The following is a 23,238-nucleotide window of genomic DNA, read 5'->3' as shown; positions in this document are numbered from 1 at the left end:
TGAACGAGCACAATAATTATTATTTATCTGGAACTCGGTCTGAGCAAGTCTCCTTCAGCCCAAGTCAAAACAATGACTAATGACCCTTACCCAGTCAGTGTGAAAGCCCATGTAGAAAATGTATTTTTCAATGTCAGTATAACAAAGAGGAGATGAAAAGACTAGTGACATGGGCTTAATGTTATCTTTTTTTGCTGCTCAAATAATGTAAAGATGCAAGTATACTCAACACAGACAAACAAAAAAAATCTTTGTCTACGATTCTGGGTTTCCCCCTCCCTCGCTAGTGTTTCCTTCCTAGCTAAACTTGCTTGGTTGATTATTGTATTCTTCTTGATAAAGATGGTAAATGCAGTGTCACAGACCATTGTTTAGACTGCTAATACAGTTCTAGTGGGATCTGTGTGATCCAGTCCCGTAGCATTGGAGCTTTGCTGCGGGGGTCCACTCTAGGTGGTGGCAGGGATTTTGCAATTCTCCAATCATTTAGCATCGGTTTCTGTGCCTTGGCAGTTGGTCCCAAAAGAAATGTGTGTCACTGGCCAGCACACTGTGAGTCACTGTTTCTTATATTTGTCCCTCATTTCTAAGAACTATGCAGCAAAGTTCCACGGTAAACTGATTGTGTTTGGTTCAGCTGTCTTTGATGACATAAGAAACCACATTGCCTCAGTTTTATTTGAGTCTGTAAACATTTTTTTGTATGCTTTTGTTTTAGTTTTTTTTTTTTACTTGCAAATGGTCACTTTTTCTACATTTGTTGGGTTTGGGCTCAGAGTCTCATCTCGCTGTGTTTTATTGGATTTTGAGAGTCACTGAACCCTAACACTTGGATTCCCACTCATCTTTTTGGTTTTTGTCCTTCTCTTTCCTGGCCCACTCCTCTTTGTTCTCATCTTGCTTCTCCTTGTCTGGTTTGGTCACGCTGTCATAAGAGGGGAGAGAGGCAGTGGATGGCGTGCTCTCCTTCTTCTCTTGGTTGGTCCCTCCATTCTCAAGCTTATTGTTGGTGAAAGGGTGACGCTTGAAGATGATGCCACGCCTGATGAGGTGAGAACGGTAGGCGTTCTGGATAGTTCTGGCGGAAACATCTTCCTGTTTGCGGCGTAGCGTGGTGGTGATGGGTTCATATGAGACCTTGGATGGGTTTGCTGCCACGAAACGCTCCTCCATCTGCTGCCTCAGCATGTCCAACTCACCACTGTCACCCAGCACACGCTTTGTGAAGGCAAACAGGATGTCTAGGCAGTGAATGCGATCGCCACTCACCATGGGCATGTCCATGGCAATTAGTTCTATAGTGTTGGGCTTTGGCACACGAAGTGGGTGCTCTAAAGCGTCAGCAAAGTCAGACAGCTTGGCAAAAGTAATGAATTGAGAGGCTGTAGGGTCAAACTTCTCCCAGATCTCATAGAAGGTCTCGAAGTCGTCCTCACTGAGTGGATCAGCACTTTCCTCTGTGGCCACACTGAAGTTCTCCAGAATGATGGCAATGTACATATTGACCACAATCAGAAAAGAAATGATGATATACATGACAAAAAAGAAGATTCCCACCGACGGGTTACCACAGTCGCCCTTTACAGAGGTGCCTGGGTTTTCCAAATTGGGATCACAGTCTGGTGGGTAGTTGAGGATCGGCAGCAGCAAGCCATCCCAGCCAGCAGACGTGGTGATCATGAACAGGATGATCATGCTGTTACCAAAGGTCTCGAAGTTGTACAAGTCGTCAATTCCCGCTCCATGTTTTACGTAGCCGAAATTAGACATGCCGAAGATCGAGAAGATGAACATGACCAGGAAGAGCAGTAGACCAATATTGAACAGGGCTGGCAGTGACATCATCAGAGCAAAGAGTAAAGTCCGGATACCCTTAGCTCCTTTGATCAGACGGAGGATACGGCCAATACGAGCCAACCTGATCACCCTAAACAGAGTTGGCGATACAAAGTACTTCTCAATAATGTCAGCCAGGAACATACCTGAGAGAAAGGAAAGAAGAAAAGAAGAGAATACAGTCAGCAATCAAACTTCAATCACTAATTACTTAGATGACAAGTGTCTTGTTTGGTGCAGCCGTTTAAGGACAACAGTCAGTCTCAACCAAAACAGTTTTCTCAAGGTGAAATTCTCAAGTCGCCCCTTCACTGCTCCCTCACTCACCGACAATTGAAAGGATGACCACCACAACGTCAAAGATATTCCAGCCATTGGTGAAGTAATAGTGGCGAAGGGCAAAAAGCTTCAGTAAGAACTCCGTGGTGAAGACTACAATAAAGATAAAGTTGACCCAGTAGAGGACAAATTCTGTTTCATCAGACTGATCGTCTGTTTCCACCATCATGGTGACCATGTTGAGGCAGATAAGAATCATGATGGAGATATCAAAGACTTGCTGTTGTACAAAGTCAAACACCATTCCCTGGATCTTGTTCTACAAGGAGAGAGGACACAAAGATGGACTTCAGTTGAAACCGTCATATGTTGAATGGCCCAAAATGAATTTTTTTTTTATATTTTTTACTGCTGCCTACTAATCTGAGCTCTTGGTCAAAAGTAGTAATCCAAAAAAACACACCTGTGGTCGAGGAATAGGTTTTTGTGGCTTTTTGGACCCCAGCTTTTTCATGGCATTGTAGTACTTCTTCTGTTCCTCCGTCATGAAGATATCTTGGCCTCCAAAGTAAAGGAATGAAAACAAACTTGGTTATAATCATATTTGAACAACTTAAAATGAAAACCCCTTAAGCAAAAAAGGGTATTAAGTGACAGAAAGTGTCTTATCTTTTTCTTCTGCTGGTTGAAGTTGTCAATGATCACACCAATAAAGAGGTTCAGGGTGAAGAAGGAGCCGAATATGATGAAAACAACGAAGTAGATGTACATGTAGATGTTGACTTCATAGTTGGGCTGGTCTTCCACCTTGGAGAGACAAACAGTGTGGAAGGTAGTGTTGTATTATTGTAAACGCAACTTTAGTAAGAGCTGCTTGTTCATGGTCTAACAGTGACATAAATGAGCATTACAATATTTATTGATGAATATACCTCTCTAGAATCCACAGCTGCATACATAATGTCCATCCAGCCTTTGAATGTGGCCTTTCAACAGGAGAGACATGATTAAATACATTTGCAGAAACAGAAAACAAAGAATACAGAGAACATTATAAATCGAAATAACGTAAATCTTCTAAGAATACACAAACGCAAACCGAAACTGATGCATGTCCTGTGGTACAGCTTGTACATGGGGAAAAAAACTAGTACATGAAGAAAAAGGGCATAACACAATGGATATGCACAATAGACAGCCTCAGAACACTGTGAGAGCAAATTAAGTAACAACAGATCCTCAGGTGAAGCACAGATGGGGAAAAACAGAAAAGTGCATAGGAAAATGAGAAAAGGAACCAAGTTAGCGTGAAACAAGAAGTGGAGTCAGGAAGGAGAAGAGGAGCGACACTCTCACCACTTGTAGTAAAGCCAGGTAGCCGGCGCCCACATTGTCAAAGTTGATCTTGACATTCTTCCACCTGACCTCGGTAAAGTTTTGGTGCATGAGGGCCTCACACTGGGTCTTGTTGTTGACCACATCAACGGAAAAGTATTCCTCTGATGTCTCATTGAAACAGTAGTAGTACTTGCCCGCAAACAGGTTGACCCCCATTATACTGAAAATCAGCCAAAAGATGAGGCAAACCAGCAACACATTCATAATGGAAGGGATGGCACCCACCAAGGCGTTGACTACCACCTAGACCAGACCAGGGAAGACAGGATATGACAGTGTGAGAACCAGGAAACAAACACATTTAATTCAACCCCTCTGACAAGACACTACATACTGTTATGGCGTTACACTTTGTCCTTAAAAATGCTATTCAACTCTTTGCTACAGTTGTTAAGAGCTGCATTTAATCCCATTATGATTTCATGTAGCCGAAAATAAGCACTGCACACTACTGTGATGTACATACTAAAGTGTGGGGAATTAATGGGAAGGTGAGCTGTATCAGTCCTGTTCTAATTAGAGCAGCACTGATGTGACTCAGAGATGCTCTTTGATCTGCTGAAGCTTGCGGCTAGAACTGCTTCAGGGATACACACGCACACACACATACACACACACACACACACACACACACACACACACACACACACACACACACACACACACACACACACACACACACACACACACACACACACACACACACACACACACACACACACACACACAACATGTGTACCAAGGCAAATATCCATATATAAAGTATCACGTTAGAATGTAAAATGTTCAATTTATAAACATTTTATAGAAAACACAAAATGCATGTACATTTTTATGATTTAATAATTATGGTTATTTTCACACAAAACAGACCACTACTATATATTTAATAGATGGTAGATAAGTATGTAATGTAGTGTATGTTTATAAGCTTAAATTAAGGTCATACTGTACTGTATGTATTGGAGGGTTAGGGTTCACCAAATCTGAATGTGTGAAAACATTTTGCATGAATACATTCAAATATGTCAAAGTTTTGATCTCCTTTGAAGAAAAACAACAATTTAACATAATGATCAAGTTACATTTTCATTTACCTACAAAATGGGGCCGAATAAAACAGTTGCTCCTAATGTTACTGACCTTTTGTAAATTATCCTCCATTTTACTTGTCTTACACCTACAAACAAGGCCTATTTTAAATTGTATAATTTTTTCGTGGAGTACTGCATGAAATTGTTACGTTCAGAGGCTCAGAAGCTGTTCAGTAGATTTGATCTGTAGCTGTAAACTTCACACATACTATTTAATTCTGTGAAGTTTTTAAACCTACAAACAGATTTGTAACTGCAAACCTTTGTGCAAATCTTATGTACTCACACATTGGAAATTATTTGTGTAAAACTTTTTAATTTCTTCACAAAATGCATGTGCATTTTTTTTTCTATAAGGTTATTGGCACACACACACACACAGACACACACACACACACAGATTCCTAAATGGTTTTGTCTCACAAAAATGTTAAATGTCCCTGTTATCATTTCACATTTATGTATATATATCAAATAATTATAAATCCAAAATAATAATAAATATAAATAACTATAATAATATAAATATTAAATAATGATGGAAGTAGCTATGAAAAATAAATGTTATAATATTTGGACTCTGCACCTGTTTCTATGTGTTTCTAAAGCTTAAATCACAAGTGTTTGCCATACCACTATGAAGTGTCCACTCTTACCACCCCAACCTTAGACAGTCAATATATACGTAATTCTTAATTTTCTCACTAACTCTTTTTCATAACTAGCACAACTCAAACAGTGTAGCATTATAGCAGCAAAATAATCTATTAAATTCCCAACACCACCCCAAAATCTAAACCCTTCTAGCAATCCAATCTGATTTCCCGTAGGTTCCTCATAGCCAGTAATAAGCTCAGCACAGAGTGAACCGCTCACTACCAGTGTTAGGCAGGCCGACCAGCAGCTCTCAGGCAGACAGCTGAGCATGCATGTCTTTGGCAGACTCGTTTTGTGGAGCCATATTCCCTCCTCATTACAGACAGACAGGGAGGAGCTCTAGAGCAGGATTCTCTCAGCGTGTACACGACCTTCACAGGCTGACTCGTGTTGAACGTCAAATAATACATTTTGCATTTGATGCACGGGGAGCACACTTAAATATTGTGTCATATGTAAAGCACTTAAAGACAATGGCTGTGGGGCAATATAATTTAAAATAGAATTATAGGCTTACAAAACACACAAATCATAAATTAAAGTCTTTGCCTCCACAATGTTGCCACTGCACTCGCTGAGAGAATGACTCTAAGCTCAATCTGAGGTACAACTGAACCGCTTTTCAGTGTTTAAAAGAAGAATTAGGCCATGCTGTGTGGAAAGCATTCTCAGAAAGAGGGAAAATGGCTTTCAAAAATGCATAATGTGCATCGGCAGTTATAGTACATGCGTGTTACATGGCATTGTGCAATCTCAAGAACTGCTCAAATCAATAAATAAATAGATAGAGGAATGTGTGGATAGAGAGATAGCGGCTAAAGAGATAATGGCAGAAGCTTTGCTTGTGCATCTGACGAGCCATTCTGGTGTTTATATGGGTAGTGAGGGTGTCTTACAAATATCTACGGCACAATGAGGCTGAACTGAGAGACCAGCACTCGTAAGCTACAACAACATTGGTCTGGAATATGTGTCGGCCTGCTCATAATGAGCACAGGCGACTAAAACAATTGGGGTTCAGAGGTTATACCCAAAGACCCCATAATGACTACCACCTAGCAGGTTCATTTTAAAAACTAAAGCAGGTTCACCAGGAAAAAGGGATTGACTGAAACTGGGGTAAAAGATAGCTGAAAGATGGTGTCATTCCTGTACAATGCATTTCTCAAAAAAGGTCGGACCGAGATTAGAAAGCAGCATCAAGAGAAAGACAGAGCAAAGTACAAAGTCAGAACAGCCCATAATCATTGCATGTTAAGCAATGCAATGTGTCCAACAGAAGCTGAACTACTCATTCGGACTCTCCAGAATCTCTTTCATGCGGGGTCATCTCTCCATTCATGTACTTCCCTATTCATTTATTTATTGCTTTGACTTCAGATTTTTCATTTCAAACAAAATGGTCACTCAATTGATGAACATAAACATTATTGTAAAAAACTGATAGAGCAGGATCAAAATTCTGCAGTTTATTTTCCTTTTGCATAACTGGGCAACGCTCACTTCTCTTACCATATACACCCAGTGAATGAGGTCATTCATAGGGGCATTGGTATTGGCATTAATATGCAATTAAAGCAAATGTGTCATGATTTCCAACCCCAAAAATGACATCATCTTATTGACAGGTGTATTTCCCACCCCAAAATTAAACCTATAAAATTTAATTGAAACCTTCATGACAACATTCATAAAGGCTATCCAGGGCCTAAAAAGATGTCTGCTCATGTGCAACGCCATCACATTTTAGTGGCTGGATATTCAGTATGAATGAGGCTTCACAATTAATTTACAATCAGTCCACACACTAGATAATTGCACAAGCCTCCTTCTCCTACTGGTCTGTCATTTTTGGGACATACTAAAGAGGGGCGACATTGTCTGTCTAGGGTTGAGAGTGTTGTCCGAACACTTTTGTGCCTGTCAACCTAATGGGCCTCCACCAACCAAGACCCAGAACTCAAAGTCAGAGTTTAACTGGGCCTGTTGTTGCCTCCCAGTTTCACTTCCTGTGGGAGTGGAAGGCAACAGGAAGTCAGGGCCCGCTGTATGCGCTATGTGGTGCCATGACATGACAGTAGTAATGCCTTATGTGAAATGGCAGCCTAGCATATTTGCTAAGCTTCTGCCTGCACTCCAAAAAAAGGAATTAAAGATTATTAAAAGGTATTTAAAATGGACAATAATGACAGAAATTTTAATTAAAACCCACCACCAGAACAGACTGTTATCAGGTCAGTCGATCAGATGGCTCAACCTCAAGTGCTGACACTGGCAGAAGCTTAACAAATACTTTCCTCCCAAAGCCACAACACTTAGTGTGTGGTTTCTGTCTCAGTCCCTGATGCAGAAAGATCCTGGACAAGCAGGAGAGAGTGTGGTGACCCTCCAGCGGTCCGGCCCAGCCGAAACCGGGTCGAGGTGGAGTGAGTAGTGGAGGGATAAGGGGGTGTGTTGGGGAAGAGGGGGAGGAGGAGGAGGAGGAGGAAGAGTGGGGGTGGGTGCTGCAAAGTGCTGCACATGTGGGGCTGAGGAGGAGGTGTGAAGGGGCTGAGGTGAAGAGGAGAAGCACAACAAAAAGTCCAAGAATATTGAGAGGTGAGAGAATGAGATCAAGAGAGAAACAAAGAGACAGGAGGGACTACGAATGACAACAACCAGGTACAACCTATCACTACCACCAGTCACAGAGACTACCAATCAGATCTGTGTATTGTAGGAAGAGACAGCTGATGCAACTAGAGGTTATTGTTGCGACGAGCGCTTAATGCTCTATAGGTAACTGAATCTTCTATTACAAATGCAACAGATTCCTCTGAGTGGTTGTTTGGCTGGTTGTTCCTGCTGGTTGTTCTCGATGCCAGATGCACTGAAGGATGGTGTGAGCTGAGGGAGGGGGGAGGTTATGTGAGCAGGGGGGAATGTGGAGGGGAGAGGGGGATGGGGGTTCTCAATTGAAAGCAGTGGTTGAGAATCAGGCCAAATGAAGAGCTAATTATTGATTTGAATGCTCTATGAGATGGCATGTAAGTTTGGTTAGCTTTGACCAATTTCACATTCACTTTGGCCAATTAAGAAGAAACAAAGTAAGATGAAGGAATCAGAATTTCTCATTTGTTACTTATGTGATGAGGCAGCTTTGTAAAAAAAATGGTTCTTGGGTCATTTTTTATTATGAAACAATCAATTTGGATCATTTTTGGGTGTTTTTTTTTTAAGAAATTCAATTGAAATGCATGTTGTTCTGCTGGCAATACAACTTTACTGTTACTTTACTCAGTCTCCCAGCTGCATCATGACTTATTCTTTCTCTCTAACAAAGGCATGGTACAGGATTGCGCATGGAAAGGTGACTTATTGGCTTTCATTTCTTGGTTTAAAAAAATCCCCCAATATTTTGGAGTTTTTTGTTCTCTTAATTTGTTTTTAGATCAGTTCTAGCATGCTTTAAACTGTTGAATGGGCATGCGGAAGGATCAGCTGCTTAGCTTTGGATCTTACCCTCATCCCTTCAAAACGTGACAAGGCTCTGAGGGGTCTCAAGGCCCTTAGTGTCCTGAGTGATTTAATGGGCCCTAGATCGGAGTAGCCCAGCGCATTAGCTACAAGGCTGACTATAGACACCTACACAAAAACAGAGAAGCAAAAGAGGTTCCAAACTGTTAGAAGTGAGAATATTCACTAAGGAAGAGAGACGGCCCTGGCATAGGCGGAGAGTTGCTTGACATACACACATAAATCTATGCATGTATATGCATGTATAATATTGCATTTATACATGTATATACACTGAGAGAGAAGGTCAATGTTTAGTATAGGTTTTATGTGCGTAGTATTTTTAGTTGCAGTAGGCCAAGGGGGTTGTTTGTCTGTTATTTTGGGGCAGTTGACGAGATGTGAAAAGTCCTTTGTACCTGCAAAGAAATTTGTGGTTGAGAGAGAAAGAGAGGAGATAGAGACATAAGACTCAAATAGAGGGTAATTAAGCAGAAAAGAGTGCTACATGATTTAGTAAAGATACAAGCAAAGGGACTGGTAGAGCAGAGGAAGAGGAGTTGGGGAGGGAGGTAGGGAGAGAGGTTACCCTGTAGAAGCTGATAAAAAACCCAACAGACTTGAGAGCCTTACCCTTGCCCCTCTAACATTGTCTCTCCATGTCGCTCTCGGGCTGAGGCATAAAATCCCATACAATTTAAGACAGACAAACTAACGGAACCTAAGAGAAAGAATACAAGTAAACATGTACAAGTGTGTCATTTTGCAATTTTCTTTCTCAGACATCAAATCAAAAGTTGTCACACAGCATTTAGAGTCAAATAGGAGAGCCACAGTCACATGAACCACACACAAGAAACAGGGATGGAGGTTAAGGGCAAAGGATATAGTTATTAGCACTGGATGGCACTGAAAGGACAGTCAAGTTACACACAGTTAACAACGGTTAACAATAACAGCACACAATCCCAAAGAAACTGGTGCAGCCCCACTCACATCCGGCGGCAGCCACCGAGGCATTGCTGCAGCCAAAGAGTGCTTCATTGTGTGTTATCATTGATTAGAGAACACTCACTTAATCCTTTTTATATATTATACTGTAGGATTTTCATATACAAAACTGTATGTGCAGTTATTCACAGCGCTGTAATAAATCAATGTAAACTTAGGCAGAGTGGCCTGAGTTATGATTCAGTAACTGTGAATCCCCTATAGCCCTGGGCCATATAGCTGATCTAAGCTGAACACATACAGTATGGCATTATTAACAAAGGAGGAAATGGACGATGGGGAATGTGGTCAATAAACTGCACTAATGTTCCTTGAGGGATGGTGAGTAGCCTTGATGAAGTCACCTCAAGTGTGCTGATGGCCATTAGGGGCTGTCTGCTACACAGTGCAGCTTTGCAAAGAAGGATTCTTTGGCTGAATGCAGAATATCAAGATGCAAAATACAGGAGTCTGCAGCTGTATAAGAATAAGGCTTACAGTTTTGTATTTTAAATTCAGTTGAATGGAAAGTATTGAACTGGTCACAGGAATTCCAATTTAGCATCATGAAGAAGTATTTTTCTCCAATCATTGCAATTTTCTGGGTGAATACAGGAAGGACTGAAACAGGGGGAGTACCAGTTCCTTTAAAATAAGGAAAATATCAACAGTGAACACATGTGAAAGCACCTCCAACCAGCCACCGACACCAACCGGTCAAACTCACCGCAAGAAGTACACAACATCCAAAGCTTACCAAAGTCACGGAGGGAGGATTGTAACAGGCAAAATCTTCATTTTGACTGGTGCCATTATCAACATAGACTACAAGAAAACAACCCTCCAAAGTGGAATCCATCAAACTATGGAAAGAACAGCAGAAAAGGTGTCAGCATCTTACTGTAAATGTTGGACAGGGTGTTCTAAGGAAGGCCTTTATTTAGATTCTGTTGAGATTTCACTTACTCTTTGGCACGAAGCCCCTATCTACTGTAAATCAATAACCTTGCCTCCAGAATACATTAACAGCTGTGTGCTCTGGCAGCAAGACAGTAAAATAAAGATTTTGCCTTGATCTACACTACAGTGTTTGGGGTAATTGTCACCTTCAGCCTGACCCCTCGGAGCGCCCCCTTTTGGGGTGCCTGGCCTCTGGCCTCCCGCTGGGCCAGCTGTGTGGTAGTGGCCTCAACGCCTCAACGTCCTTCTCACAGAGTTCTGCAAGGCAAGGCCAATGACATCTGGGGCTGTGATCCCATGATGACGACGCCACAAACCAAACAGAAATAAAAACAAACTAAAACCAAAGGGAAAAACACAACAAAACAATGATAATAACCTGAGTAAAAAAGAAAGATGAGTGGAGTATGACACCTATCAGCCTCATGCTCACACACTTAAACATCACTATCTAGTACTACCTTAGCTATTTTGTTATGAATTAAACAGCAAATAATAATAACTATGGATTTTTTTCTCCATTTTATTCTTTACTATATTTTACTTTGCATCTCAGATAACGATGCTGCAAAATGTATTTTTAACTAATTTAACATTAACGCTTAAATCTCGATCACTAGATTTCTTCAGCCAAACCATAATACAACACAAGAACATTCTCATAATGAAAATCAGGAAGACACAAGTCAAATGGATAACAGAAAGATACAGTAACACACAGGAAATGAGGAGGAACACAATCAGACAGAGTCAGGCACACTCAGAGAAAAATACAAGCCGGTCTAATGATGGTGCCCCCCCTTTCTGAGTCCATGGCAATGATTTCACCCCACAACACAGGACGGCAGAGGCACAGTCAGGCCACAACACAACCCAGACTCATCAAGCACAAGTTTTTTTTGTTTTTTTGATTTGGAGGGGGAGCGCAAGTGAAGACCAAACTTACCGCCGGCCGCCTGTCACCCACCATCATTACATCTCAGCACAATATCACCACATTCCTGAGGTTACACTTTCAAGAGGGAATTAAAGGAGGATGGGGATAGAGGGTAGGAGGGATGTCACTCTTTGTAACATGTTCACAACTTGGGAACCATTGCACCCTGCATTGTCCCAAGTGTTTGGCTTGACAACACACCTACAGGGAGGGAGTCAGATCAGTACAGTGTGGTCTGAATATATAGTGAGTGCTGCAGGTTCTATGTGTGCTGTATTTCAGTGCTGAAAGTATGAAGTGAAAATTTGCAGTGTAGTGTTCCTTTAAATATTTATGTGTAATTTTAAACTGTACAAACCGTAAAATGTATAAATGCATGAATGTAGAATGCAAGATATTAAGAATCGAGTGAACATGTAAGTATGGGATGAGTCAGTGTCTGTTTGCCGCAGGGGTTCTGGGTTACAGGAGCTTAAAATGAATCAACATGGCAACTTCTGGCCATTGATAGGAGTCCATTCACAGGTATTGGCTGAGGTGTTGGACACTGCGGAGAGGTAGTTAGTTCAAGGAGAAAGTCAGAAACCAGGGAAATTCTTATTCTATCCAATCGCCTGCTCACTGAAAAGTCTGCCAATAAGTGCAGATTACTCCCATATACATCAAATTTATAAAACTTGAATGCATCCCCTCAGATCCTCCCCACACTGGAATCTCTCATTGAGATCTACATAACTTCACAATCGTATCGTAATGATTGATACAGTAAGATATAATGGTGGTTGTACTATGTGTGCCTGCTGAAGAATAGAGTGAAGAATGTTCCCTGTTCTGCTCTTTCAAGCTTGACTGACATAAGGAGCAGAGAAGTACACAGAGAGAGAGGACAAAGGCACATATCCAACATCTTACAGGTCAGAGACACAGGCAAAGACAGCTTTACAGAGACACATCTTTGACACATCTCATTGCTCTGAGCATGACTTGAATATGGCTGCAATCAATAAGCTTGGTTATTGATTGGTTGGTTCTAATTTGTCATAGCACCCCATGTTTAAACACCTATGTGTTCAACTGGAATAATTTCTACTAATTCTGACTGAAAACATTACAAATGGCAGCAATCTGCACCTACAACAGAAATATTGTTTTCATTCACGAGCAGTGAATTATTCTACATATTCAAGCATCTCAGAGTGATAAAACAAGTAAAAAAACAGGGATTGTTGCTTGATGGATTTGTAGAAGGTGACTTAGGCTTGTGTGCACTTGATGGACAGACTGTAGGATAGTCTTGTAAAACACTGTCCTTATAACATGAGTAAACAAAGAAGATTTGCTTCTTTCTTGCAAACAACATGCCCTCTCACCTTTTTCATGCCATAAAGCAAGTATTCAATTTTAACCTGATCTTTCAAACCTAACCACACCCAACAGACAACAATAGGGGCAACACCTCAATAGAGATCTAAAAGCATCAGATCCTATATCAATACAATCTATTTAGAGCATATAATTCAGTTCCTAACAATGTACTGAAGAAAAAGATATATTATTACTTTACAGTTACAGTCAAAACAGCAGAAATTAGCATTAGCTCTGCTGTTGAATACAATGTGTGCATCTTTCTACCAGTGTGTTGCCGTTGGACCAGGGTGTGGTTGAGGACCAAGAAAATGCTCTTCTGCTCTAATCTAGTAAACAAGATTGAGTAAACAAGAGCTGGACTTACATCCACAATGAAGAAGTCCAGCCAACACCAGGCATTGGTGAAGTACTTGACAAAACCATAGGCGACCCATTTCAGTAACATCTCCAGGATGAAGATGTAGGTGAAAACCCTGTCAGCGTATTCCAAAATGATCCGAATGGTCTTCCTTTGCTCAATGTACACATCCTCAAATGCCTGTGTAGAAATAGGACAACATACGTCAGCTAAGGCGAACACAGCGCAGGAAAATATTACACCTGATGATTTATGATTCAGATAATGAAATTGTACACAGCGCTCCAGCTCACTCATAGCTGATCACTAACAGTGATTTACAGGACAAAAAAATCTGTTGTCCGTGAAATATTTCAAATAACTCTACAGCTAATGTAGGTGTGTAGCAGTCTTGGCTATTATTTTAGTAGCATTTAACATGCTTGAGAACAAGCCCCCTCATCCCCTCTCCATCGACTGAAATAGATCCCCTGTTTGATAAATGGTACAGTCCATTAATCACAGGCACCCCTGGCCCCTCCCCAAGCTCTGAGACTGTGCAACCAAACAGACTGCACCACTGATCAACGTCACCTCTTCACTGCCACACACACACACACACACACACACACACACACACACACACACACCCACTGGTATCTTCATTTAACCTTTAACCAATTTTGATTTTCTCAGGTCAAGCAGACGGTGAGTCTGTGTGTGCAGCGAGTGCAAATGCTAAAGCAGTCTATCTCACCAGGGCACCGCTACTGAGGAGGATCATGAAGATGATCAGGGTCTCAAACCAGTTGTGCTCCACAATCAGAAAGCAGGTTTTTCTCAAGAACCACCAGCTCTTCCCCCAGCCCATTGTGATGCTAACGTCACAGCACTTGTACTTGGCCACACAAGCTGAGGACACACAGGAAGGGAGAAGGCATGTTATAATAGGACAAGCTATTAATCATATTCATGCTATACCACTGCATAAAGTGTGAAGTCTGAGTGTTGTTTTGGATATGGAATGAATAGCTAGATTATCCAAGTATATCCTGAATGTTTCTAAGATCAAGTAGCAATACCTCCAAGATGAAGAAAGTCAGTACACCTCCTCCAGTGCTTGATACTTTGAGTTTGTTAGTCTAGCAGCAAAAATGTGCCTGAATAAATGTTTCCATTGACTTTACCTACAAAATCCTAACAAAAACATAACACCTTGAATATGCATTTTTCAAAATATGTATTCATGTTCCATTTGAGCAGACATTGAGCTTTGGAGTTTAAAAATGACTATCTTCTTTTTGAGAGGGGCTGCTACCGGATCCCATTCACAATAAGGACTTGAAATGAGTTGAATTTCAGTGCATGTTTGTCTGACATATAAAACAAAACACTCTCTTTAAGTGTTAAAGTCTTTGAGAGTTTATTCATAAATATTTATCTCTAAAGTAAGACATTTATTTATCAGTGTATCATTGTAAGTATCATGACAGACAGACAGACAGACAGACAGACAGACAGACAGACAGACAGACAGACAGACAGACAGACAGAGACTGACTGATAAATAGCCTCCATGGTTGAGTGACCCTTTATAATGAAGCTATCCTTCACCCCACCACCCTATCATTTCCACTGAGCCCAGGGGGAGTCTCTGTGCTGTGGAGTGGTGGTAATGGGTGCAATGAGAGCAATGGTCTCACCATCTGTCCAACACGCGTCTGGCTCCATGTATTCCTCCACCGTCTCCACCACCACCTCCTCCACCACATCTGGCTTGATGTCGATGGTGCTGCCTTCTGATGAACTGGTGTCATCCAGCTGCCAAAATATATGTATGAGTGCACACAGGCGAGAACAAACAGAAATATTTTAGTTTTCATTGAAAGGAATCGCTAAATGACATAAAAGATCTTCTGGGACCTGTCCTGAAATGTAAAAGTTGTGTTATTTCCAAATTGTGTTGGCTTATTGTTTAAAAAGAAATGCCTCCAGTACAAGTTGATCACAGCATTTTTTCCATATTGAGATGGAGAAAATATCAATCCCAAACATCACATATCATTCACATGAACACTGAAATGAAATATCAAATGGCAGATTGTCTTCCCTGAAAGTCTGCTAAAAGCATTTTGTAAAGAGATACATCCCGAGATATCCATTTGATTTACATCGCCTGCCTTTTCTTGCCACTCTAGATTAATGTATTGAGTTATATTAGTGTACAGGCAATAAAGAGTGGCTAGCCAAATCCATAGTATTACTGTCTTGAAAGAGGAAACTGCACCACAAAAAAACAACATGTGGACTGGTGGACTGTCATCTGTAATGTTTACATTCTGATATTATAAAAGTGAGAGAAATAATTTTCTAAGAGTTTGGAAAATGTGGTTTTGTTATGTGGTCTGCAAATACCAGCCTTTTTTTTGTCATTTTTAAATAATATGTATCTCGCTTTCTCTGACCTCTTTGCTGTTCTCATTTTCAGACTCGCTGCTGAAGTCTTCCGTGTTGAGGTTCTCAAAGTCAGACTCTCCCACAGCTATGGGCACGCAGACAGTCAGGTTCGGGTTGTGGATGAACGACATGTGGTCCTCATCAATCATATACTTGCCCACACTGCTGCCAATACCGCTGGTGGTGCCATTACCATTCTTGACATAGTCCAGGTCACGGTTGATGTCCACTCCGGTGTGGTTAGCAATGCAGTTCAGCTTCTTGTCATACATGTCATCCAAAGGCTTCTGTTCATCCTCCATTGGTGGTTTCTTCAGCAGACTGGCCACCACTATCCGCATCTTCGCTTTAAACCACGCAATGCCTATCTTTATACGCTTGACAGAAATCTGTAGGTTGTTGGGCTCACCGTCATCATCTGTTGCAGCCAAGTTGTCAGCGCTGAATGAGCTCAGTAGCAAGGCAAGAAACAGGTTCAACACCTTTGGACACAGAAGAATAAATCAGTAACTGGATGTAAAATGGTCATTTTCATTCTCTGATCTCTTAATTTTGGGCTCAGAGAGCCAACAATATGCTGAATAAACAGTGACAATTTCTGCAAAACTCACCACGAGATTACCAATCACCATGACCATCATGAAGACGATGAGGCACATGCCTTGGCCCGCCACTTCCATGCAGTCCCACATGGTCTCGATCCACTCACCACACAGCACCCGGAAGACGATCAGGAAGGAATGGAAGAAGTCGTTCATGTGCCAGCGGGGCAGCTCACAGTCAGCAGCTATCTTACACACACAGTCTTTGTAGCTCTTTCCAAACAACTGCATGCCTACCACAGCAAAGATGAAGACGATGATGGCCAGCACCAGAGTCAAGTTCCCCAAGGCTCCCACTGAGTTACCTATGATCTTGATCAGCATGTTGAGGGTGGGCCATGACTTGGCCAGTTTAAACACTCTCAGCTGGAGTGGGGTGGGTGGAGAGAGTAGGAGGGATATGATTTAGTCATAACATTTTTGCTTCACTAACTTGCTGCTTCACTTCAGTAAAATAAAAATAGTATAGACATACAAGAAAATATGCACACCCCACAAGCTAAGATGCTATACTCCACATGCTATCTCAATTTGGTTTGGCTGAGAAAGGAGCTACAATTAGCATTTACCAATCGGAATGACCGCAGCACAGACAGGCCCTCGACGTCAGCCAAAGCCAGCTCCACTAAACTCAGTGTCACAATGAAACCATCGAAACAGTTCCAGGCCTCCTGGAAGTAGTAGTAGGGATCCATAGCCACCAGTTTGAAAAGCATCTCCCCTGCAAAAATACCGGTGAAGACCTGGCAGGTGGGAATAAGGACAGATTTGAACAAATGGATTTAGCTTGACAAAAGCACGGTGGGCAGTGAATGATTACATTTGTAATATCTGCTCCATGATCTGAGTTATGGACTATAGATGTTAAAGAAAAATCAATCACGATGTAAATTACCCCTTAAGTAACTGTATATTAATGTGTTTCACCAGAAGGATAAATCCAATTTAAAGAGGCAGCACATCTAGTTAATTTGTGTGTGTGTGTGTGTGTGTGTGTGTGTGTGTGTGCCAGCTGCTCTGTAGTCAGTAAGGGTGAAATGGCACTTCTGTGGTCTCTTTAATCATAGAGCCCACATAATGAATAAATGCACAATGTAGGTGCATGTATGTGGGGGTGGGTGTACGTGTGGGTGTAGGGTGACTCATATTGCATCAAGGTGACCTAGAAATTTCCACCTGTACCACCCGTTGGCCTTTTCTAGTACATTATTCCGGGAGATAAATGGCAAATAACACATCTCTGAACTGTTTCAATTGGAAATTAATACCTTAAGTCTAAAAAGATAGTGGTGTGCTCAGTGGGTAGATGCAGACAACAAACACTGAAGAAAAATGACTGAAATCTTCAATGTGTGAGTGCATGGGGTTTGGTCTTTTGTACATTTTTTAAAACTAGAACCTGCCCACGTGTTTATGTATACACACACAAACAGTAAGTGGTTCATAAGTGAAATACTGTAACTACTACTACTAAATCACTGACACAACATATGGTGCAGGATGTTAACGATGTACTCAGATTTACTCAGTTTTCTTGAAAATGCTAATAGTGTAAATGACCAGGTTGAGTTATCCAAGCCATGATTCAGGCACCATTTTAGAGCAGCTCATCGATCAGGCTCCATGAAATATTAATGGAGGCCTCCTACCAGTCAGCCAACCAGAAGAGAGGCAGGCTGGTCCCATTAAAGCAAACAGCAGCTCCACTCAACCAGAGGAGAGAAGAAGGCAGGGAACATGTGTGTGCGTGTATGAGAATTGAGAAATGAGAAATGCATAGATACAAGAGAGCAACAGGGAGGGGTGGAGGGGTTGAGAATATGTTGGGGTTTTTTTTCTTTCAACTCTGAATTGGCAATAAAAGAGCTGCCAATTATGGTCCCAAAAATAACACTAAGGAAAGGCAGAGGACGTTTCTTTACAGGTGAATCAGACAAAAATGATCGCCACTCACCAGATTGCCTACAGACAGCATATCCTCAAAGTCAGGGGTCATGGGGTAGTGCTCCATGGCCATGAAGAGGGTGTTGAGAACGATACAGATGGTGATGGCTAAGTCCACGAAGGGGTCCATGACTATCAGGTTCATAATCTCCTTAATCTTCAACCACTTGGGGGAGCACTCCCAGATCAGGAATGTGTTAGCAAACTTATACCAGCATGGGGGACACTTTCGCTGAGACTCCTCCAGTTCTGAAGACATAGCGCGGATCACACGTCAAAACCAACATAAGTGCGTGCTTGAGCATACTGCATGCAATGGTATCAAATGATAGAAAAAACTGTATGCATTGTATGTATCTGGTACTGTTGGATATGCAAAGCAGATAAGCAGGAAATTCATGTCAAACTAATCAACCAATGAGAGCAGCCCTAGTTAAAGAATAATGAGAGAGCAGGTTAAATAGCTGGGTTAAAGTGGCAGTACCCTCCACTAGTGTGTTGGTAATGACGCTCATGACACTGTTGGCCCGCTCTTTCCGCCCAAAGGAGGTATTGAGCTGGTCCACAGACACCATCAGGGAGCCCGACAGCTTCTTCTTCACCTCAACCTCAGTAGTTGGCTGTCAGGAGGAGAGGAAGAATCAAGCACCCATGGAGAGCACATGAACACCATCCCACATCACCACCGGTGGCCGGCGGAGGGAAGTGCACAACAGCATTGGCAGGAAAAAGTAGTTGAGGGTCAGATTTTGGGGGGGTTGGGGCAGGGGCATGTTTCATTATTTTCTATCTCAATGCTGGTTTCAAGGAAGATGTGTGTATGCTGTAAATGCATGCAGGTCTCAGCCAAAGTGGGAGCAGTGGTCTAGGGCTACTTGACCTAATTGTGTTTGAATTTAATTAGCTCATCCCGATTAAATAATAAATGGATTGTGAGATACTGTGCAAGAACTGCTTCTGCATGAATGCATTTTCAGTCCTGTCATGCAATAATGGAGGCTTTGCTGCCATTGCAATATAATCATTAGGTTACAGCTATTTTACAAAATGTCTCCCAAATATGGCCATTTTATGTAACTTGCAAATTGATGCTACGGTATCTTCCTACTTCGAAACCATACAACTTATATTGCAACCATCAAGTCAAGAGCATTGTAAAAATATCAAATGGAGGCAGGTAGTTCAGATCCATCCAGTTGTCATGCATGGGCATGCTCCAAGTCAAAGAGAAGGAGAGGAAATTACAGACACCATAGCCATTGTTCTACTTGTCTATGTCATGCTTGTTCTAATTTAGGGTTTAAATCTACCATGCTAACTAGAATGAGACAACTAATTCACTAATGTTGACCAGGGAGAGTTTGGAAAACAGAGAAAGGTAAAGACAGACAAGGACAGCAGCCCTCCTTAGTTTACACATTATTAAGGTCTGATAGGATGGTGTGTGTCATGTGTGTATCTGCTTTTATCTGTGCATTAGGGAAGCAGATAAAAATGTCTGTGGCTCTACACTGCTGGTCCCCTCTGTTTCCTTCGCCTCCTATTGTAGATCTACCCACACAGGCTAGAAGAGGACGTGGATGCCTGGAGGAGGAAGACATCAACACACTGGAGCATGTTAACTCATCATTATATGCAGTTTGTAAAGCAGTTAGCAAAAATGGTGTTTTATTACTGTATGTGAGTGTATTGAAGAGGAACTTGATGACATCCCACACATGAAATTGTGTATTAAATCTTAATCAGGCTTTGATCTATATTCCACAATCTAATGGGCCAATGGGGAAGAAGAAGAAGAACATAATCTTGTCTGTTTGAAGTTGCTATATAATAGTGTGAGTATTGTGCATGTATAAGTAAATAATTTGATATGAACATATTCAAAACATTGACATTCATCATAATGAATCAAACAACAAAATTGCCTGGAAGTCACTGACAGACCCAGTTTCACTAACCTATCAAATGCAGGGTTGGCTATAGTATAGTCACTATGAAATTTGTTTTTCTCCATCCTTTGCCTGCTGTTGGAGGGCAGCATACACTGCAGGGGCTGGGGGAGGGGAGGCGCGAGCGCTTAGCCAAGTGATACATACGGACTTGCAAAGATGATAGAGTAGAAGATAGAGAGTCAGAAAGAAAAGAACGGACGAGAAGGGGGCCATGCCTAGACAGGTCTACTCATTGACTTCCTTACACTGTCGTCAGTAGCTGCCTTATCTATTTTCACCTCAGGCAGAAGGCGTCCACCAAGACCAGGGCCAATGAGTGACACCACGCCGTTGCAATCCACCGTGCTGTTCCTCTTCCCATGGAAGCCGCTATAGCTGTTCCGCCGGTACGGGCTGAACAGGGAGCCCCGACGCTCCTCACACTCCTCCACCGTGCTGTGCTCATCATCTGCAAATTCGTTCTCTGAGCCCACATCCTTACCGCGGCCTTTGAAACTAAAGATGCTGCTCTTGCTGTTGTGGCGGGACAGGAAAGGCGAGCCGGGTATACTGAGAAGGGACTGAAGGAGGGGAGGTAGTAGAAGAACGAGGACAGGAGAGGATAGGAGACATTTGTGTCACTGATGTAGCCCAGGGCATTTCTGAATTACAATTGATTGCACCATCATTTTCAAGCAGTTTGTCATCAGAAATGTAATACTACCAGGACACATCTCCCTGAGGAGGCATATTGTGCTGCAGCAATCATGTGACTTAATAAACAAAAGGGAAATACATAAATAGGTCAGTGATATCCAACGTTGTCAAGGTCACACATGCAGGACAGAGAGAGAACAACATAGAGAGGAACATGACTCATGACAACATCAATCTGGGCTGCTGCCAGTAATGATCCAGCTTCTAGATCAACTGAAACAACTTTTTTATACAAAATGTTGAATGTAAAGTTAAAAACAATTGTGTTACATAAGGCCAGCGTGCTTTGTTATCTTCTTTTAAAAATCCTACACTATAAAATACAATATAAGAGCCAGTGGAGGTGGAGTGAAGACTAAACAAAGCTGCAGGATTGCTCCCTCTGAAACATTTATGTAATCACTGTAAATAATTCAAGACCTGGACATGTGCTTCTATACCTCTGGCTGCTATATGCTCTCCTGTAGGTGAGCTCGCGCAACACCACACTGCAGCTGCAACATCAATCTGAAATATTCCTCCTCCAAGAGTCAAAGAAAGTAAAGAGGGTCACCTAAATTACAAAAAACCCTGTATTTTTCCATTTTTGTTCCAGTATAGCCTTGGAGGTAGTTTCACTTTTGTCTCCAGAGGTTTTGAGATTTATGCCATCAACCACAAGTTTCACAGATGGACATCTTAATTCCTCAACACACAAAACTATCTGCAAGGCTAGTCACTACTAAGACTAAGTAAGAAAATACATGGTTTGGACTTTTTTCGTAATTTGTACAAAGTAGTCTCTAAATTGCTCAATGATTAATAAATATTAAAAACACAATTAAACTGAAACTGAGGCAGTGAATCTGAATTCAGACATCTTTAAATGTATTATTTACACCTGACATGTCTCCTAATGTGACATGTCAAAATGAAAATGGTCTATGAATATTGTAGAGAAATGTTTAAATATGCCCGGACCTCACTTTCCTCTCCTCCTTACCTGGTTCATAATGGAAGACTTTCGACCCAGGCGGTTATCAGGGAAACGGAAGCGGCTCCTCTTGCTGCCGTCATCCGACTCTGACTTGACAAACTTCTCACTGTCTCCTTTTTCCTTTTCCTGCTCTTTCTGCCGCCACTTCTTCTTACGGTTTCGCCGCTCTTTGGCACTCTTGGAGCTGAGCTTCGACATCTCAGAGGAACTGCATGACAGGTGCCCCCCTCCATCGTCCTCTACTGCATCCTCTGACACTGTGCCTGCAGAGGTTGCCATGGCAGCAGTCTACCGAGAAACAAACACATGAATAAAGTCAGAACAATGGCATAACATGACTCAGGAATTATTTCTGCATCCGTTATGCAGAGGACTAACCTGAGCGTCTTCCTGCTGTTTCTTGAGCTGCTCCAGCATGGCCTTAAATTCCTCCTCCTTCTGCGCAGCCTCTTCCATGGTGGCCTGGTTCTGCTCCTCATAGGCCATGGCTACCACAGCCAGGATCAGATTCACCAAGTAGAACGAACCCACAAAAATTACCAACACGAAAAATATCATGTAGGTCTTCCCTGCTGCCCTCAGTGTCTGATGAAAAAAAACAAAGTGGGGGATAGGAGATGGATGGGGTAGGAAGAAACAGAAGAAACACTCATGACATCTGAAACATGATCTCAATCCCCCAAGTCAAGCTCAGTGTTGACATCACTGCTCACCTCTCAAAATGACTCATCAGAAATAAACTGTTAGCGGGGAAAAGAGGAGGAGCGGATGGGGCATTTCTGAATGAAAAAATCAACTCCTCTGGATAGTACTGTACATTCAAGGAGGAAAAACAAACACATCCGTCACAACTACAGCTGAATGCTTGTTTCTGGTTTGCGTACTAATACACTGAAATTAGCTCTTCCATCATCTCATACAATGATGCATTGATGCACAATCTACTTTTGGCCAAAACAGAAACAGTCTTACACCCTGTGCTTGCTGAGGTCCTCAGCATGAACCCAAGGTTGTGTTAGTCATCAGGGAGAGCCACTAGATATGCATTTTGACCTACTTTTCCATGCACAGTATACACTAGCCAGTACACAGCCAAACAATATCTATGGATTAGGATGCTATCCCCAGTGGAGATGAGAAGTGAGGAAACTGAACTGCAGAGGCACAGCAGAACAACTGAGAATATTCTGGAAAAATCTCAAGAAACGACATTTTGATGCAGGTGTATAACGGAGTTTTGACAAATTGGCATATTTCTTA

The 23,238-nt window shown here is 41.8% G+C and overlaps 1 protein-coding gene across 8 annotated transcripts in view; it reads right to left on the bottom strand.

The window, feature by feature from the left end:
• Nucleotides 1-787: 787 nt before the first annotated feature.
• The window catches only part of scn8aa (sodium channel, voltage gated, type VIII, alpha subunit a), a 36,994-nt gene continuing 14,543 nt past the window's right edge, over nt 788-23,238 (bottom strand). For 2 of the 8 annotated variants that reach the window (XM_053317535.1, XM_053317534.1), the window contains exons 9-26: nt 22,357-22,563; nt 21,985-22,266; nt 20,552-20,866; nt 18,839-18,974; nt 18,365-18,603; nt 16,980-17,153; nt 16,420-16,776; nt 15,817-16,290; nt 15,055-15,172; nt 14,109-14,263; nt 13,379-13,552; nt 8,766-8,888; nt 3,472-3,756; nt 3,048-3,101; nt 2,785-2,922; nt 2,579-2,683; nt 2,164-2,434; nt 788-1,982 (exon numbers count right to left, since the gene is read on the bottom strand). In XM_053317535.1, coding sequence (XP_053173510.1) covers nt 823-1,982; nt 2,164-2,434; nt 2,579-2,683; nt 2,785-2,922; nt 3,048-3,101; nt 3,472-3,756; nt 8,766-8,888; nt 13,379-13,552; nt 14,109-14,263; nt 15,055-15,172; nt 15,817-16,290; nt 16,420-16,776; nt 16,980-17,153; nt 18,365-18,603; nt 18,839-18,974; nt 20,552-20,866; nt 21,985-22,266; nt 22,357-22,563 — 4,767 coding nt within the window. In that variant the 3' untranslated portion in view covers nt 788-822. The remainder of the gene's footprint in view (nt 1,983-2,163; nt 2,435-2,578; nt 2,684-2,784; nt 2,923-3,047; nt 3,102-3,471; nt 3,757-8,765; nt 8,889-13,378; nt 13,553-14,108; nt 14,264-15,054; nt 15,173-15,816; nt 16,291-16,419; nt 16,777-16,979; nt 17,154-18,364; nt 18,604-18,838; nt 18,975-20,551; nt 20,867-21,984; nt 22,267-22,356; nt 22,564-23,238) is intronic. The other 6 variants (XM_053317537.1, XM_053317536.1, XM_053317539.1 and 3 more) reach the window with 3 other exon arrangements.

This window comes from Scomber japonicus, chromosome 4, assembly GCF_027409825.1.
Source record: "Scomber japonicus isolate fScoJap1 chromosome 4, fScoJap1.pri, whole genome shotgun sequence".
Classification (NCBI taxonomy): domain Eukaryota; kingdom Metazoa; phylum Chordata; class Actinopteri; order Scombriformes; family Scombridae; genus Scomber; species Scomber japonicus.
The sequence above is the reverse complement of the archived record's forward strand: the minus strand, read 5'-3'. Positions and strand labels throughout refer to the sequence as shown.